Below are 17,921 nucleotides of genomic sequence, written 5' to 3'. Positions count from 1 at the left end.
CCGTGTCCTTCTCTACATTGACATGTATGTACACCTTGTACTGACCAGGGATCCTGTGACTCCTGTTAAGGTGTCATCTTCTGTAAAGGTCTCATCTGGACAGACCAGAGAGGTGCCTAAGAGAGGAACGACCTGATTGTTACCAAACTCTTTATTAACTATTAATTCAGGACACAGGTGCCAAATGGGGCTCTGTGTGTCCACTCGTCCATCTTACCCTTGGGAGAACAGTAGGTGTCAATGCAGGGAAGAAAAAAAGGGATCATGACACAGAGGAACAAAACAGAAGAGTCGAATTCTCAGAAACATGATGGATTCTCTGTGAGCATCAACAGAGTCAACTACCAGAGGAACAGATAAGACATCTTTCCTCGAATTTTGTGGATCTTTCAACATGGACCCACCAATCCTCCCTGTGGCCAGGCTGGACTTGGACGTAGATCTTGGTTTTGCCCTCTTCTTCTTCTTCCTCCTCTGCTTCTTCTTGTTAGTGACCATAGTCCGCTGTGCTCAAATGGTGCTGGACCCTTACAGTGCCATCTCCGTCACCATATACCAGGAGGAGCAAACAGAGGACTGACAGAGACCACAGAGCAAAGGGTTATTAAAGAAAACAAACACTGCTTTTTACTCCTACTGTCGAGATGGGGTGACAAAGATTTGTTGCCACAAGCCACTAAATATTTGAGGCTTTCCTTGAGGTCAGGGTTATGGAGTTGTTTTTGACCCTGTGTTAACTTCTGTAGTTTTTACCAATCCGATGGGAGGAAAAACCATTAGTAGAACAACTTCAAATGATGTAAGTATGCACATCACACAATATGTGTTATCTGTGCTTATGATGAACATTGTATTGTTAAAATGTGACAGAGAAAGTCTTCAGGAGCTTGTTTAAACCCTGGGAGGCACTCAGCACTATGCACCTTGTGGCAACCCAACATACAAACAAATGAGAATCACAGATGAGACCCCAGAGATTATAAACTCAGTTGCCAGTTTAATAGATGCACCAAACTAAAATGAATGTACTCTAATAAAACAAAATGTAGCCTGTGTTGTAAGAAAACCCCTTTGATACATAAAAGCTGTAAACCCTGAACTCCTCAGTAATAGAACGCAGATGTGTCAAAGGTCTCAGTGATTGAACTGTAATCTAAAACAGATGTGTGCTTCATTTCCCCAAATTCTATCACAATGTTTTTGAGAGTTTGCACAAGCTTTGATGTGTTTAAAGCTGTAGCATTTGTTGGTAGCAGTGTTGTTGTCACTGTTCGTGGGTCTTTGGATAGAGGCTGAATCATCACTGCAGAAATTGGAACAACAGAATTAGCTAAATGGATAAAGGGCCAGGATTTATATGCATAGTGCAAAGTAATTGTACAACTGCAGAGGAATAATACAAAAAGTGGTATAATAACTCAAAGTATGTCATAAAACTATATGAAAGTATTTGTTTTATAGATTTTAATTTTCTGGTCATAAGGAGCTATAAATACGTTTTGGGAGTGAATGGTTTAAAACATAGACTCAAATGAGTAAATCCAACACTGGAAACAAACTTCGCTTATAATGTGTCAGTGAACGCCCCACAGTTAAAATACATAAGAAGTTTTGTGGAGTTAACATGAAACACAAAACAAACAAACATTTGAATGCGATTTTTTAATAAAAGTTTTATTAAGTTGAAACGTTCTTTATTCTTGACCGTGAAAAAGATTAAGAGTTAAATAATGGTGGGGAATTATTATTATTATTATTATTTTAAACGATGGGAACCTATGAGCCTCTGTACGGACTGTGCACTGCATCATGGGGATAAGAGCACGTTTTTAGAAACCTCGATCGCCCAGGTGGGCGGAGATTTCACAGAATGTATTCGTGAACCAAACACCGCCCACTTCGAGTACGCCGGCAAGCAAAGCACGCTCTCCTCATTGTAGCTAGCAGGTAGAATTAGCTAGCTATCGTTAAAGTTCGCAACAAACAGGATGGAGAACAGCGAGGCGTGAGTGATGATTACCTTGTCTGATTGAAGAGTTAGTTGTATGGTCTTTTGTGTTTTGGAGCAGCAGTGGAGACCACAGCGTTGTTTGTTTTCGTGACATTAGCATCAGTCAGTGAGGAGATGAAATACTCTCCAAGCTAATGCAATGCTAACATGCTAGCCTTGTATGAAACCTCAGTTTGTTTCCTTTTAGCTTCCGTGCTTGTCCAGAATTATTGATGTTGAAGTGGCAATGATGTTGTGGTGAGCTAAGATACCAGTTACTTCATCATCGGAAGCTAAACCGGTAGAATAATGGGAAATCTGTTTCCAGTGTGTCTGTTGTTGTGCTAACCAGCAGCAGACTACTCTGCAATTCCAAGTGTCACCGTTTCATTACATTTAATGTTAACTTCCATACCTGCAGTATAAATAGCTATGTGCATTATCAGTACCAGCTCTGTTGTATTCATTTGGAGAATGCACTTTGCAACAAATGCAATAACATGCTACAGACAGAGGTGTGTGCACATGTTTCAACTCTGTCTTTTGTGCAAGGTCTTAACCTGCAGCCCTGCTCTACGAGGGGATGCTATTAGAGGCTTAGATAGCTAAATGTAGGGATCTAGTGTTTCCATCACAGAGGACCACGTACGGTGTCATCACACAAATATGGAGGAATCACTGACACTGACACTGACAGTCTGTGCTGTTGAGTCCCTCACACTTCAAGGGACGCACTAATGCTCATTGTTTATGTTTCACAACATGTGTTGGTCTTGTAAATGCAAAACAAATCAGCGTTTTTAGCATGATTAAAAAGTTGGCTAAAGTGATTTGAATTTTATTCATCAGTGTTTAGGGATGAACTTATGTTGGGATAGTTTGAGAGGTGTTGTTTCTGATGTTAATCCTACCTGTACTGATATAAAAGTGCACTGTGTCAAATAACACTTTTGCATTTTGCTTTTAATTTTGTGCAGATCAGATACAAATCAGAATAAAGTTTGTGAGCATGTACAAAAAACAGTTTGCTCATTGTCATTATCAAATCTCTTTTATTGAGATGTAGTTTAGCCAAATACCTGCAACAACTTATTTTAATGTTTTTTAGAAGTAGAACATTAATTAATAAGGTGCCCACCAAATATTTGCAAAGGTCCTGCGTATTTAGGTGTTTATTTGTCTGCGTGCATGTGTCTCTCTCTCTCTATATATATATAATAAGGTACAAAAAGTAATCGTAATGGTCGTTAGGACATGCCTATTATACGTTGACAAAACTACAGGTTGCCAAATGTAAAAGGAATTGAAATGCTGAACTGAAGCAATATTAGGTTTTCAAATGCAGAAACATCTTGTTGTGCTGTTAGTCGTTAAAAGGAAACAGATGACTGTTCCTTCTGAAAACTGTATTTACACATCCTCCTCAGAATGGAGGTTGATGGCTGGGACTCCAGTCTGGAGGAAGAATTGGGCGTTTCTCTGGATGAGCTGAAGAAGTGGATTGAAGATGCTGTGGAGAAGAGTGAGATTGTGCAGAAGAAAAAGGTGCAGCTGACGGAGCTGAAAGAATGGGTGGAGCAGAAAGAGGAGGAGGAAGCAATGACAGAGAAGCTTCTCAAAGACGCCAACAAGTGAGCAGCAATCAACCTATTGCTTTTATTTATTGTGGAGTGTTTATTTTTAGTCCATAAAGAGAGTTAGCGTTGTTGTTGTGTAAAAGCCAGTTGTTTATTTGAAGCTTCATGCATGACATGGAAAATGTATCAGGTAACACGGACTGGACGAGGGAGCAGCTTCAGATAAACCGTAAGCAGCTGTCATATTTTCCAATAAACATATTATGGGAAGAGTTTAGTGCACACAGCATCTAGTGATGCTCGGTTCGCATAATGCATAATTACACAGTTTTCATAATAAAAATGAGATGTTTTTAATCTATATCTCATGACAACTTTCATGACTCCACTTGAAAGATTATCTGTGACTATTTGTCATATTTTCTGCCAAATTGGCAATAAGAGTTCATGATGTGGTTTTTGTGTTCTGCAGTGGAAACCCTGAATATATGTACTGATGAAGAATTTAAAAATACAGAATCTATGTTGATAAAGATCGTCCAGACCACATCAGTACATCCTGAGTTGAACAGTTAGTGTTTGTTTCTCAAAGGCTCATATTTTCCCTCCTTCCTTCACTTCCTCAGGTCCATATCAGAGTGTGAAAGATTGGTGAGGGCCACCTACCATAAGAACGGTCTTGTGTACCGAGAGAGCAGCTCAGAAGATGAGGGAGGTGGAAGAGTGTTGTCCTCTGAGGTCATCGAGATAGACGACGATGACGACGATGATGTAATTGCTGTTGGCTGTTGTGAGTAGTGCAGTTTTCACATGTTGTTTTCAGTCACTGCTACTGTAACGTGAAAACAATTAATGCTTATGATGGACGTTTATTGTAAAAAAATATTTAATATCCGTTTCTCTTGTTTTTCTCATAATGTTTCAGTGGTTCCTCCAAAGAAACCGGTCCATCCTGGCAAAGATCCAGTGGTGAGAGCAACGAAAAGCTTCTTTGTATTGTTCTGTATTTCCACTTTACCTGGTCACAGTTTTTGTGTTTTCAGTAATTGTTGTGTTTCTCTAAAACCGTTTTTATGTGATACTCTGACGTCCACTTTTAAACTAAATAATACAGTTTTAGTAAGGTGGCAGAGGAGCAGTTGAGACAAGATCTGGAAATTTGCATGAGTTTAATGATGATGGACGTCCTGTTTATTTGTGTTTCCAGTTAAAAGATGTATCCACGGCTCTACAGAAAACCTCTCAGCAGGTGCAGAAATTGGCCCAAATGGTCAACAAGCCTTCACCGGGTGCTTCATTGCTACGATCTCCAGGACAGGCTTCAGCTCAGTCAGGTGAGCACACATACTCTGCATAGGTACTGTTACAATCAATCGTACCTGTGTAAGGGTATTATATTTGATGTCTGTGGCTTTTCTGCGCTCCACATATTTAAGGTCCAGCACCAGCAGTGTTTGTGTCCCAGGGTCCGTCTCAGTCCATGACCAGGCCAAACTCAAACATGCCAGAAGATGAGCTCCGAATCGGGATGAGCATTATGGGAAAGAAACGTACCAAGACCTGGCACAGAGGCACCCTGGTCGCTATCAATCCTGTTGGTGTGTTACTAGAACAATTCGACTACTTTTATTTTATTCAGGATGTCCTGCCTGGATATTCTTGTTGTGCTCTGTCATTAAAGCTAATAATCCTCTGTCCATGTTTAGGAAATGGTATATTCAAGTACAAAGTGAAGTTTGATAAAGGAAAGAGTCTGCTCTCTGGAAATCATGTGGCCTTCGACTATAACCCAACTCTGGAGAATCTGTACGTCGGAGCCCGTGTAGTTGCAAAGTACAAGGATGGAAACCTGGTGTGGCTCTATGCTGGAATAGTAGCAGAGATGCCCAACAACAAGAACCGCATGAGGTGGGTGGACTAAGAAACAAGATGGGTGTGATAGCTTCTGCTTATTGGTTGTTGTTGGAGCCAGACCTATACTGCATATTTGATATCAATAACAGTCAGATACCTAAGATAAATGTTTCTACATTAAAGTAACTTGCTAATTTGTCAGGCTGTTCATATTTTTGTTCATTGTGTTTTAGGTTTCTGATTTTTTTTGATGATGGCTATGCTTCATATGTGACATTACCTGAGCTGCATCCCGTTTGTCGACCATGTAAGCCGTCACTTTTGTGTCTTCTCCTGCTTTTTTCTGATGTAGCGTAAAACAAAGTAATTTCTACCCACTTTAAAATGTAAATGTTGTACTGGATGCATAACCTACCGATTAAAAAAGGTATGCTGTTAATGGATGAATAAAAGAGCAAGACGGTTGTTGTTTTCACAGTAAAGCATACCTGGGAGGACATTGAAGATGCATCATGTCGAGACTTCATTGAGGAGTACATCACTGCTTATCCCAGCAGACCTATGGTGCTTCTAAAGGTTGGCCAGATTATCAAGACAGAGTGGGAGGGGACCTGGTGGAAGAGCAAAGTGGAGGAGGTGGACGGCAGCTTGGTCAAGATCCTTTTTTTGGTATGTCTGCATACATTTAAATGTCTGTCTGTCAGTTTGTGTAAAACATGTGCAGCTCTTCATCTAAGTTACACTAATGAACAAATATAATCTATTTTAATTCATAATAAACAAATCATTGTATATGCTAAGAACATGGACAAAAGGTAATTGGAGTGAAGAGTGTGCAAAGTCTAGTCAATGAAATCAGGCAAAATGAAAAGACCGGTGTACCTTAAAATGTCAATAAATGACCCAACCCTACAGTGTTACTGTAGGGTACAATACTGGATTCTTATTGACTGATCATTACAGCATTTGGAAGATAAAAAGCTGTTACTTATTGTTGATCAGGATGATAAGAGGAGTGAGTGGATCTACAGAGGCTCCACCAGACTGGAGCCAATGTTTAACCTGAAGATGACCACAGCCAACACCCAGGAGAAGAAGCTGGCAGGACAGCAGAGGACACGACCTAACATGGGTAATGTACTCACACATAGCTGTATCAACACAAAAATGTGTCTATAAAAAGTGTTCTACAGCCAAAAACTAATATATACCATGTTACTATACTACTACTACTACTACTACTACTACTATACTATACTGTTTTTTTACTCATTTCCATGTAATCTCCAGGGGCATTGAGAAGTAAAGGCCCAGTAGTTCAGTACACTAGTGATGGACATGTTGGAGCCTCCCCTGTCAAATCACCGCCGACTCCAACCAGCCAGCCGTTGCAGACACCACAAAATCAACAGCGTCCACAGCCCCCACAGCTCCAACAAACACAACAGAGCCCTCCGGCTGCACAGCCTCAGCAGCCTCAGCAGCCTCAGCAGCCTCAGCAGCCGGCACAGCCTCCACGCATCGAGTGAGTGATGCCTGCTGAACACATAACCGATCAAAAAGCATGAGCTAATGTAAAATCTGGTTCAGAAATTACTATTATTTTAACTTTTCAGACCCCTTTATGTTTGTTAATGAAAAATCTGTATTTACTGAATGCCTGTTTCTCTTAAAGCAATAAACATCAGATGGCAAAGAAGAGCACTTCTCCTTTTGTCCCAGGGGTGGGGGGCACACATGCCTCCAAAGTCATGCAGTCTCTTTCCTCCAGTCCCAGCAACCTGCCTGGGTGAGTTTCTTTATACTATGAGAAGAAGGGTTGTAGAAAGTGGACCTTCTTAGAAACTCTGTTACTCTCAAATGTAACTTCTCATCTCTCTATTTCTGTCATTTGTTTTTTAATCCACAGTGGAAGAATGTTGAATACCCCAAATACTCCTACATCCACCTTTACACAGCGACAACTGCCCTCTGTTTCTCAACCTGCCCCTCCTATCACCCATCCGATGGCAGTCATCCCACATCAGCCCTCGTATCGAGCCCCAACAGACCGCATTTTCTACCTGGCTCACACATGTCAGCCCGCCTGTCTGAATCGTGTCCGACCTGCAAAACCAGACATACACAGAGGAAAGAACCCCCTCCTCACACCCTTACTGTACGATTTCAGACGTATGACAGGACGACGCAAAGTCAACCGAAAGGTAAAGTGTACAACAACATGACAGAGGGCAATAAAATACGTACATTTGCTTTTATGTACGTCTTGTGACGTCCTTGCAATAAAACAGAATTGTTCAACTACACCTTTTACATCTCCACCCACAGATGTCTTTCCATGTGATCTACAAGGCTCCTTGTGGCCTCTGTTTGCGTAACATGGCAGAAATCCAGCACTACCTCTTCCAGACACGCTGTGACTTTATATTCTTAGAGATGTTCTGTCTCGATCCCTACGTACTCGTGGACCGGCCCTTCCAACCGCAGAGGCCATTCTATTACATTCCAGACATCACCGGTGGAAAAGAGGACATCCCACTCTCCTGTGTCAATGAGATCGATTCCACGCCGCCGCCTAAAGTAGCTTACAGTAAGAACTACATTCAGATGGGGATGAAGAAGGGTGGCTCAGGGTTGTCAGCCTACAGAACAGTTTGACAGACAATTTGCTAGATAATTAATCTTTTAAGTTACTTTTCAAGCAAAATATTTAAATAGTTTTTCTCGTCTAAATTACAGTTAGTTGCAATAGAACTGCACCTTAGGGACAATTACAACCTGGATTACTGTGAATCTTCACAGAAGCCATTTGATGATATCACTGTGGGTTCTACAACATTCAGATTTTCATGCATTTGTTATTATTTTCTGATATTTTATCAACCACATTATTCATCAAGATCATAATTGTTAGACTAGCATATAATAAAAATAAGTATTCAGCACCAACATCTAGCATCATCTGTATTATGCTTGTTTGACATTTGTTTTGAAAAAATGTTTGTGCTCATAAAGGTTATCGTGAAAGATATCATGCAAGTGTTGTCAGGCTGTTGTGAAATGTACCAAAGTGCTGTCTTAAGATATATTTCTGCAAAGATACAGAGATATATTTAATTTAGGGAAAAAAGAGGGCTATTTAATACCATTCATTGACATTTACCCTCAAATTAGAACCATAGGAAGCATGTTGAAAATCTGTGAAATTGCCCTTTAATTTTTACACGTTGGAGTGAATGCAAAAGAAGTGTTTGCCTCTGTATAGAGATTAATAGAGTGTTCTCTCTTCAAGGTAAAGAACGTATTCCTGAAGATGGAGTATTCATCAACACCAGTTCAGATTTCCTGGTCGGGTGTGAATGCACTGACGGGTGTCAAGACAAGTCAGTGAAGCTCTTCACCCATGACCCATCATTTTTCATGTTCCTCCCCTTGAGGACGTTCTAAAGCCATGCCTTAGTTATGTTTTAATTACAGGTCCAAATGCTCGTGTCACCAGCTGACCCTTCAAGCTACAGCCTGTACACCGGGGGGACAGATCAACCCAAATGCTGGATATTTACACAAACGATTAGAGGAGTGCCTGCCCACAGGGTCAGACTTAACCGTAGCACTTCCCAAGACTTCTAACATCATAAGAAGATAATTACTGTTAGATATACAAGTTAAATGATCATCTCTCTTTTCTGCTTGTTGTTTTTTTTTTTTGTGATTCTCAGGATCTACGAATGTAATAAGAGGTGCAAATGTTGTGTTCAGATGTGCACCAACCGGCTGGTGCAACATGGCCTGCAGGTGCGTCTTCAACTCTTCAAGACCCAGAACAAAGGATGGGGCATCCGCTGTCTAGATGATGTGGCTAAGGGATCTTTTGTCTGCATCTATGCTGGTGAGGAATAGAAACAGAGTGATTTAAAACAGACACACAGACTGTACATTTGTTAAGATGCTTCTATTAATAACGACTCTAACACATTATGACTTATTCGTTTTCACTTACTTTTACTTTTCCCAGGTAAAATCTTGACAGATGACTTCGCTGACAAAGAAGGTCTAGAGATGGGTGATGAGTATTTCGCCAACCTGGATCACATAGAGAGTGTGGAGAACTTCAAGGAAGGCTATGAGAGCGAGGCTCACTGCTCGGACAGCGAGGGGAGTGGCGTAGACCTTTCCAGGATAAAAATTCAGCCATCTGCTTTAGTATCGGCCAACTCTACTGGCCGACTGCACAGGAAGGGTGAGTCTGAATCCAAAGGTGAGAGATCAAGGCAGTTTCTAATAGGTAATAAGATACATGGGTGGATTCTCAGTTTTCCTGACTTCTCGTTCTCCATGTGATTTTTTTTTTTTCCCTGTCACAGACCAAAGCTCAAGCTCATCCAGCGACAGCAATGACGACGATGACAAAGACTCTAAGAGTGAAGATGAAAGCGACAGTTCAGATGACACTTTTGTGAAGGATAATTACTACAGCTCGAGCTCAGTGTGGAGGAGTTACACCACACGTGGTCAGGTCAAGGGCAACAAGGAAGGTGAGACACTTATTTAAGTCTAAAGTCTTTTCTTTTGATTATGTCCATGTTGCTCTAAAAATTGTTTTAGCTGCCCCAAGATTGATAGGTAATTAATTCTAGGTCTATATGGAAGCCTTTTAATATCTATTGATTAACCTCACACTGCCCCAGGGAGTCAAGACAGTAAAGATGGACTGAGTGTGTCAGCCAGGGGAACTGATGATGAGAAGCCACCGTCCATGCCGGAGGAGTCGGGGAAGAGCAAAGTGACTTCCTGGCTCACCAGCCAGGGCCTGAAGAAGGTGAGTTCAGAGTAGATAAAGCAAGCACAGCCTTTTATTTAACAACTGCAGCATTTCATACAGAACCAAGTCTTCCATCTTAGATTTATGATTTTTGTTTTGTAAGTGGATAAATAATGAAAAGTGACTCTTATCTCAGGGGATTTTGTATAACAGTGCAATGATGTGAAATAATCAATAAGCCTTCTTATCTTATTTTTCATCACAGGAACCCGGGGACAGCAAGAGGTGTGTTGGACTGGCCAAAATATACTTTTCTTTAACAGCAATGCTCTGTGATCAATAATCACACCTATTCTAAGTGCTAAGATTAATCCAGTGTTTCTTACAGTCAGGTGAAGGCAGAAACAGGGAAGAAGCAGGATGTGATGACTCTCTCTGACAGCGACGATGTTCAGACCATCAGCTCGGGATCTGAGGACAACAAGGAGAGAGAGAAAGTCACCACAGGTAGAGAAGAAAAACTTAAGAACACCACACTGACAACGACAACGTGGTTTGAACTGTTTTTGTTCTTATCTTTTTATTGATGCTCTTCTGACTCAGGTGTGACAAAGAAACAAGTAGCAGTTAAATCTACACGTGGCATCGCCCTGAAGGGCAGCCACAGTCTAATGGTCAAAACGAGTGGAGCCGGAGGTGGGGGAGGACCGGGGGGCCAGGGGAAAGCAGGACAGCCGGGACAGACTGGAGCAGGCGGGGACAACACTCCTAAAAACACCCGGCAGTTCTTTGATGGTGAAGAGTCGTGCTACATTATAGATGCCAAGTTGGAAGGCAACCTTGGGCGATACCTCAATGTAAGTATTTCAGCAGAGCATCAATCGCAGTATCTGATGCCTCTTTAAAAACTGGTCCCATGTGTTGATCTCTGGCTGTGTCGTCTCTGTCACTTCTCTATATTACAGCACAGCTGTAGTCCTAACCTTTTCGTCCAGAATGTGTTTGTGGACACACATGACTTGAGGTTTCCCTGGGTGGCGTTCTTTGCCAGCAAGTGAGTTTTAACACAAATGTCCAGTTTGTCACGTAGATATCATCATCATGTGACAGATGTTCAGTGCTTTTGTTGATTCCAAACTTTGTGTGGTGTATTTTTGACATTTTACCTTTAATAAATGGGTGAAGTCGATATGAAGAAGAGAAAACATGGATGAGCCTAGACCCCTGGGGCAAGTGAAATCAACCCTTTTTGCAGTAGTTTGATTCAATTAAAGAGCTAACGAGCTCATTTTCTACATAATCCTGGACACGGCCTTAGGGTGGCACTACTGTGTCATTCAGTGGCTTGTATGACGATGATCTATTCTGTAGTGTTTGGTAAAATGTGCTTGAGTTAATTCGAACTTGATGTTAATGAACTGGATCCATAAACGTCTTTTCTCTTAAGCGCTTTACTGTTTAATTTACCCACTCACACAGGGATCAGTGCACTCTGCGTACTGATTGTCTATAGTGTGTTGAGCTCTTGTCCTGCTTGTGTGTGTGCAGGCGGATCCGGGCCGGCACAGAGCTGACCTGGGACTACAACTATGAGGTGGGCAGCGTGGAGGGTAAAGTGCTGCTCTGCTGCTGTGGATCCACTGAATGCAGAGGAAGACTGCTGTGATCCACAGCTGACCTGGACTTTTCCCGTCTGTGCTTCATCTGTAGGAACGTAAAGAGAGGTCCCTTCAACACTGTAACTTTGGGTTTAGTTTATTTTTTTTTTGTTGAATTCTAAATTTTATTACAGCTGCTTTTGTTGCCTTTATTTTTTATGAACACATGCCCTGTATTATTTTATCCTTGCCTCATTTCTTTACACCTGAATAAAATCAGATTTTCTGCATTGAACCAAAGCTCCTGCATTTGCTCATTTTTGAGACACCATCGATCTCACAAATAAGAAGTTTCAACCATTACATTAAAGCAGCTACAGTGTTTCTACGGGATGTTTCATACTGATCATGTTGCACCATAACCCAGAAAGTGCTAAACGATCAGCAAACCATCTGAATCGTGATAGATCAAATCCAAACCGAGTGTGTGATCGACCAATCAGCTTGTGTCAGTGACAAGAAACAAGCCGACGAACAGTCGCCTCCGTGCGCGCACTCGACAGAGAGTCAGTCCGCGTACTTTACCCTCAGCATCATCATTTGAGTGACTTTCAGGAACATTTGCTAAAATGTTTTACTACCCCACAGTTTTAAAACGTCATACTGGATGTTTTTCTACAATCTGGTGAGTAAAAATGTTCCTTATTATTTTTTAAATCGACTTTAACATCCTAAGTCTCCGCAGGTGAAGCCTCATCCCGTCATGTGCTGCACGTTAGTTCAGGGGGAGTTGAACCCAGGAGACTTTGTTCCTCTGTGGAAAAATGATCTAATGTATGCAGACTGCCCAACAGTGTTGTTTCTTAGTAAATTTTACATTTTTAGAATATTTGTTCACGTGTGAAGTCGTTTTGGGTTCATACGCAGCTACTGCATGTTGGAAAAAAGGTGCCAGGCTGCAGGTGCGTCAGTGACAAGGATAAAAAAAAAGAAACTGTGGCAAAGGAGCCAAAACATGCAGCCTTTGAAGTTTCCAAGAGAAAAGGCAACAGCTTTGAAGGTCAAAGATGACAAAAAAAAAAAAAGACCTTCAAGTGCAAATGCAACTGTGAAACTTGGCGCTAAACCAGGACACAGTAAGTCTGGACATGGATCAGCAGCTGTACAGTTTATTCTAATCCATGCACTCCTTGCTAATAGACTGATGATCAACACTGCAAGACACAAATGCTGTGATGCTTTATTCATATGCAAAAACACATGAAGTAATTGTTGTCATTTGATCTTTGCTCAGTTTGTCTCCAGCTGTGTCAGTAACAGGCCACTGAAACTCATCTGTGTGTGGTTCGGTTTACTTTGAGAAACTAGGACACAGAGCAGATGAGAGTTTTTGGTATTTGCCAGTTCAACTCCAATCAAATCAAAACGTTTTATATGTTATCTTCACGTCCTGTTCCCATTTCAGGCTGGTTGCTACCAAAGGTATCAGAGTCCCTCGCCGGGATTTCCTAAAAGTGAACATCAAAAGCACCTGGTAGGAACTTCTCTAAGTCATGTTCACATTTAATCATTGGCTGAGCAGTGAGCCCTCCGGATGCAATAAAACCCCATGCCTTGCAGCGAGGACATCATGAACTATGTGCTGGAGCGGGTCCCGCCACCTCATCCAGGTCTGCCACGGCCTCGCTTCTCCCTCTACCTCTCCTCCCAGCTCCAGTATGGCGTCATCGTGGTCTTCCACCGCCAGTGTGCTATTCTCCTGGGTAAGACATAATTAGCACACTGCAGGTAAGAGATGCTGAGGCGAGCGCACTTGACCCTGTGTCCTTTTTAGAGGAACTCCACTTCATCGTGAGCCAACTTTTGAAACAAAGGACGACCCAGAATATTGATATGGATGGGAGCAGGTGGGAACAGCTGCTCAGCTTCTACTGTATTCCCCTGATTGTACAAGCACAAACTAACTCTTTAATTGTCTTTGTCAGACAAGCTCTGGTGTTGCCGAATGCTCTGTCCCTGCTGGAGGAGACAGAAGGAGCTCCAGACCCTTTGTTTGGAGTGATGGACATGTCATATGCCATGCCAAGTCCCAGTAAACTGATACAGGTACTAAATACAAGCTCAAAGCAGAACATGAACTTTTAGCCTGTGTTTGTAAAAGGATGTACAAATTGAATAATATTTAAACTGTGCTTCTCTCAGCTGGCTGAAGAGTATCTGAGAGAAGCATCTCCTCAGCCTCCTGAACTGACCATCCCAGCTGCTGCCCCCGCTCCCGAACCTGAACGTGGTATATAATAATGTTTAGTCATTTACAACATTACTTCAACAGATGCCTGAAGAAGGTCGAGCAGACTTACAATTCACGAATTAATAATTCATTAATTTTACAGCCTAAACGACACAGTGAAGGGCAGACTTTAATGTTTTCGCCAGGATAACTTTGGATATTCAAACGGAAATTAGTATTTTCAGTAGAGGAGAAAATACAAAACTTGATCAGCTGTGCAGCTCTACAGAAAGACTTGTGCAGTGTGTCAGAAGTGCCTCAAGTCACAGGCGTAAAAAAAGGTCAGGCTGTGCAGATCCAGGCAGAAACACAGAGCAGAGAGATGCAGCTACAGGTCAGATCAGGGCAGAGCAGCCCGACTTCAACAACATCCTCCTAATTGGCCGATGTTGATGCTCTGGTGTCAGGAAATGTGTTGCAGCTGGATTTCCTTCCACAGAAAAGAGCACTGTAATTGCAGCTTGATTAGTTGTGTCCTCTCCTGCTGGTGTCAGCAGCTTGTGAAGTGTTGAAATAGTGGCTTTTCTTTTTTTTTTTATTACTGTCATGCCTTTTATTTTTATCCTCAGGCATAACTGCGTCTCCAGACAGCATCACTCTGAGAGAGACGGAGCCTGCTGCTATCCCCACTGCAGAGGTACAGCTGTCAAAAGAAACACTAAGACGTATGCACGTCTGTATCTATTTAATAATCGCTTTCCTTCTCCTTGTTCCTCTTCCTGTTAGTTTGAGGGTGTGGACCTTGTCGATCAGCACCCAGAAACTCTTGATTTCCTCTTGGCTGAAGCAGATCACTTTCTAGAGGGTGAGTGACAAAAAAATGAAGAACTCTTTTCTCCTAGACAATAAGGGATGAGGTGAAATGGAAAGAAAGGTTGTTACATAGTATGTTTGTTCTTCCTTTCACCTGTTCTAACTGAAGATGTGAAGATAGCGAGAGAGGAAGTGACACCAGAAGAGCAAGAGAGGGAGATGGAGAGGGAAGCAAGGGAGGGAGACCTAGAGAAAGAGAGAACGAAGGAGCTCACAGCATCCACTATTGAGTGAATTACCCGGCTGCACATGTGGACACATCAGTACAAACACACAGGTTCACTGACTACCTCTCTGCTCGTGTCAGATTACAGCCCACTCCTCTCCCGAGTGAAGATGCCACGTTGTTGCCTCAGGAAGAGCCTGCTCTGGCTGTGGAGAAGCCTGGACCCCCCTCAGACGAGCTCACTCCAGTCTCTGTGCCTGTGCTCCCCTCCCCACCGTCTGCAGCAAAAGAACAGGAAAGACCGAGCCCGGAGGAGGTAACTGCTTCAAGAGAAAGAAAACGCACCGCACCCTTGTAGAGAAACATGACTCAGTTGTCAATCATCAAGTTTCAACTTGTTGATGTGTGGAAAAATTACTTTATATTAAGAAATCGCAATGATTTTATTCTAATAACAGAAGATTTTAGCTGTTTCCACCTGCTGCTAGTGTCAGTTAAAGTGAACTGTGTGACCTGACAAGAGACAAACAGCTGAAAACAAAAAGCATCGGGTGAGAGAATGTTCACGTATGTATGTGTTCATTCCTCACCCACACATCAAAATAATAATAAAGAAAAGACTAACAACACAATCCAGTGGTTACATTTGTTTGTTGTTTTAATGATGCTGTTGTCAATCTAAAGGATGGTAGTAGTATTATTCTTATTTATTAGTTACAACTAAACACCTATAATATAGTGCAAATTACTATAAAGTTGTGAGTTGGAACATTTGACATCCTGAGGACAGTTTTGATCAGTTTACATGCAACCACCAGGAAGCTCCTACTCCAGAGGAGAAGAGGAAGAGGAGGAAGAGGCAGCTTGTCTTCTTCGACCCGGAGACGCAGCTCACACAGGAGGTGCTGCAGAAGCAGATTGCTGACACTCAGATCGAGACCAGACGACCCCCTTTCCCTCCGCCTTCATCTCACCGAAGGCTCCCCGCTGCTGACCTCCTCAACATCCCCTGTACCTGTCAGTAAATAAAAACTCAGTGGCAGCGATTGTAACACAGGCCATTAATCTTCACATTGATATTAAGTTTATTGATGGTGCTGTCTCAAAGTTGTTATAATATATTATTAATAGAAAGTGTAATACATGGCAGATTTATTTTTATTATTCTGAGACGTCTCATCTGCAGCTGCTGCTATTTTAAAACCTGTGACTGACTTTTTCAAAAGTCAACCACAAAGCTAATTTTTGCTCTGTGCAGTTTTGCCTGAAGAGGTGCACTCTCTATGGAGACAGGCCGCGACCATCACACCGGTCTCTGGCTCGGACCTGCAGGTTGGGGAGAGGGGACCAGAGTCCACAGACTCTGAGAAGGAAAGAGAGCGAGAGATGGTTGAGGCGGCAGAGGCAGCTCAAAGAGAGGAGGAGAGACTTGAAGTCAGCCCAAAGGAGGTGTGAAGAGTGTCTTTGGTGTTTGTTTTTGTGGTGCTAATATTGATGTCTGTCACAATATGAATAACTTTCTGTGTCTGTGTGAACAGGTTCCCAGAGATTTTACCGAGTCTGAATTGTTTGATATTTCAGGTAAAAACAAAACAAAACAAAACACAAAACTGCACCAATACAGTAAACAAATGGGAAACAGACGGGCGTGAGATTTAAACTAGTTGTGAACAGCTGTTGTCGTCAGCACGCTGCAGCCGCATTAGTCACAAACTAAAGTAGTTTGTGCCTTTGCAGGGTTGAGGCTAAGGTCAGAGGTCAGGGTTAGGCATGTATCGCTTATGGTTAAAGGTTACAGCGAGCCTCCGGGGAATGAAATGCAATAAACGAGTAGTGTGTCCTATGAACCTGTGTGTGTGTTTGTCCAGGCATGGGTACCCTGCCGCTGGAGGGCTCAGACCAAAGGGAGGTGTCCCGAGACCTTTCACCCATGTTGACATCTGAGAAAGAAGGGTAGGTTACAAAGAAAGATGCAGAGTCTACAGTATTTGTGTGTACAAACATGTTTACATGTACGTGTGTGTGTGTGTGTGTGTGTGTGTGTGTTTGCAGGTCCATTGTTTCTCGGTCTGTCTCTACCCTGCAGGACATCCCAGAGGTGTTGGATGAGTTGTTGGGGAGTATAGCAGCAGAGTCTCCTGGGTAATGCCCGTGAACACAGCACCACTCTCAGTGCTGAGCAGTTTGTTCGTCCCAGTCTTTTAATGTGGTCGGGTTTGGAGATACACACTTGTGTGCTCGTGTTCCTGGTTGTGTTCAGGTTGTTACCGGAGTTGGCCGAGCATGAAGTGGCACCGGCGCTGTTTCAGTCTCTGCTGCCACCAGAGGTCAACCGCAAAACTGTCAGCACCACTTTTCAGAGGCTCCTGGGTAAAGGATCAGTTTCATTTATGATCAGATTGATTAGTGTTAGTGGTACAGCATTAAAGACATAGATTTTAAGCACAGCGTTTCAAACAATGACAAACCTGATGGATTGTGGATTAAACTTGATGTGTGTGCCTTGTGTGCAGAGACACTCTCTGCCAGGAAGCTGCGTGCGGAGCAGAGGGAGCCTTACGGTGACATCCTGATATTACCTGGACCTAAATACGAAGCGGAACAGCTGACTTTGTGACGAGTGTGTGGTTGTTCACGTCCCCAGCAGCTTCCTGTTCTGGATCTTGAATCCTGGATTCAAGCGCTATATTACATACAGCATAGTCATCAAAGTCGAACCTTTTGTGTGGGATTATTTCACAATATTTGTTACAGCTGTATCTTGTGTTTGAAATGACTGAAGTTTTAAAAACATTTTACCTGCAGTTTTTATGTCATTAAATGAGGTTAACATCAATGTTCTCCGTTGCTGATGTGACTAATAATCTGTGT

The 17,921-nt window shown here is 42.3% G+C and overlaps 2 protein-coding genes across 3 annotated transcripts; both read left to right on the top strand.

The window, feature by feature from the left end:
* The first annotated feature begins 1,916 nt into the window (after positions 1–1,916).
* On the top strand, positions 1,917–12,071 carry setdb1b (SET domain bifurcated histone lysine methyltransferase 1b). 2 transcript variants are annotated; one of them, XM_026373017.1, is made up of 25 exons: positions 1,917–2,005; positions 3,418–3,621; positions 4,194–4,357; positions 4,493–4,536; positions 4,775–4,901; positions 5,004–5,165; positions 5,274–5,475; positions 5,655–5,728; positions 5,900–6,090; positions 6,424–6,553; positions 6,712–6,946; positions 7,097–7,210; positions 7,331–7,625; positions 7,750–8,011; positions 8,714–8,804; positions 8,899–9,015; positions 9,141–9,310; positions 9,437–9,661; positions 9,786–9,956; positions 10,110–10,240; positions 10,449–10,468; positions 10,572–10,690; positions 10,787–11,040; positions 11,149–11,237; positions 11,732–12,071. In XM_026373017.1, exons 1-25 carry the CDS (start codon positions 1,989–1,991, stop codon positions 11,847–11,849), a joined length of 3,726 nt encoding a protein of 1,241 aa, XP_026228802.1. In that variant the 5' UTR covers positions 1,917–1,988; the 3' UTR covers positions 11,850–12,071. The 2 variants fall into 2 exon arrangements, with proteins under 2 accessions (XP_026228802.1, XP_026228801.1); XM_026373016.1 differs by having other exon boundaries at positions 9,437–9,679.
* A 339-nt stretch (positions 12,072–12,410) lies between these two features.
* LOC113170685 (meiotic recombination protein REC8 homolog) lies at positions 12,411–17,667 on the top strand. The gene is made up of 17 exons (XM_026372881.1): positions 12,411–12,466; positions 13,247–13,315; positions 13,402–13,544; positions 13,616–13,688; positions 13,767–13,887; positions 13,984–14,071; positions 14,641–14,708; positions 14,798–14,876; positions 14,994–15,114; positions 15,192–15,366; positions 15,869–16,067; positions 16,309–16,499; positions 16,589–16,631; positions 16,919–17,003; positions 17,103–17,192; positions 17,311–17,420; positions 17,564–17,667. Exons 1-17 carry the CDS (start codon positions 12,411–12,413, stop codon positions 17,665–17,667), a joined length of 1,815 nt encoding a protein of 604 aa, XP_026228666.1.
* Positions 17,668–17,921: the final 254 nt, after the last annotated feature.

Source organism: Anabas testudineus, chromosome 16 (assembly GCF_900324465.2).
Source record: "Anabas testudineus chromosome 16, fAnaTes1.2, whole genome shotgun sequence".
Taxonomy (NCBI): Eukaryota; Metazoa; Chordata; class Actinopteri; order Anabantiformes; family Anabantidae; genus Anabas; species Anabas testudineus.
The sequence above is the reverse complement of the archived record's forward strand: the minus strand, read 5'-3'. Positions and strand labels throughout refer to the sequence as shown.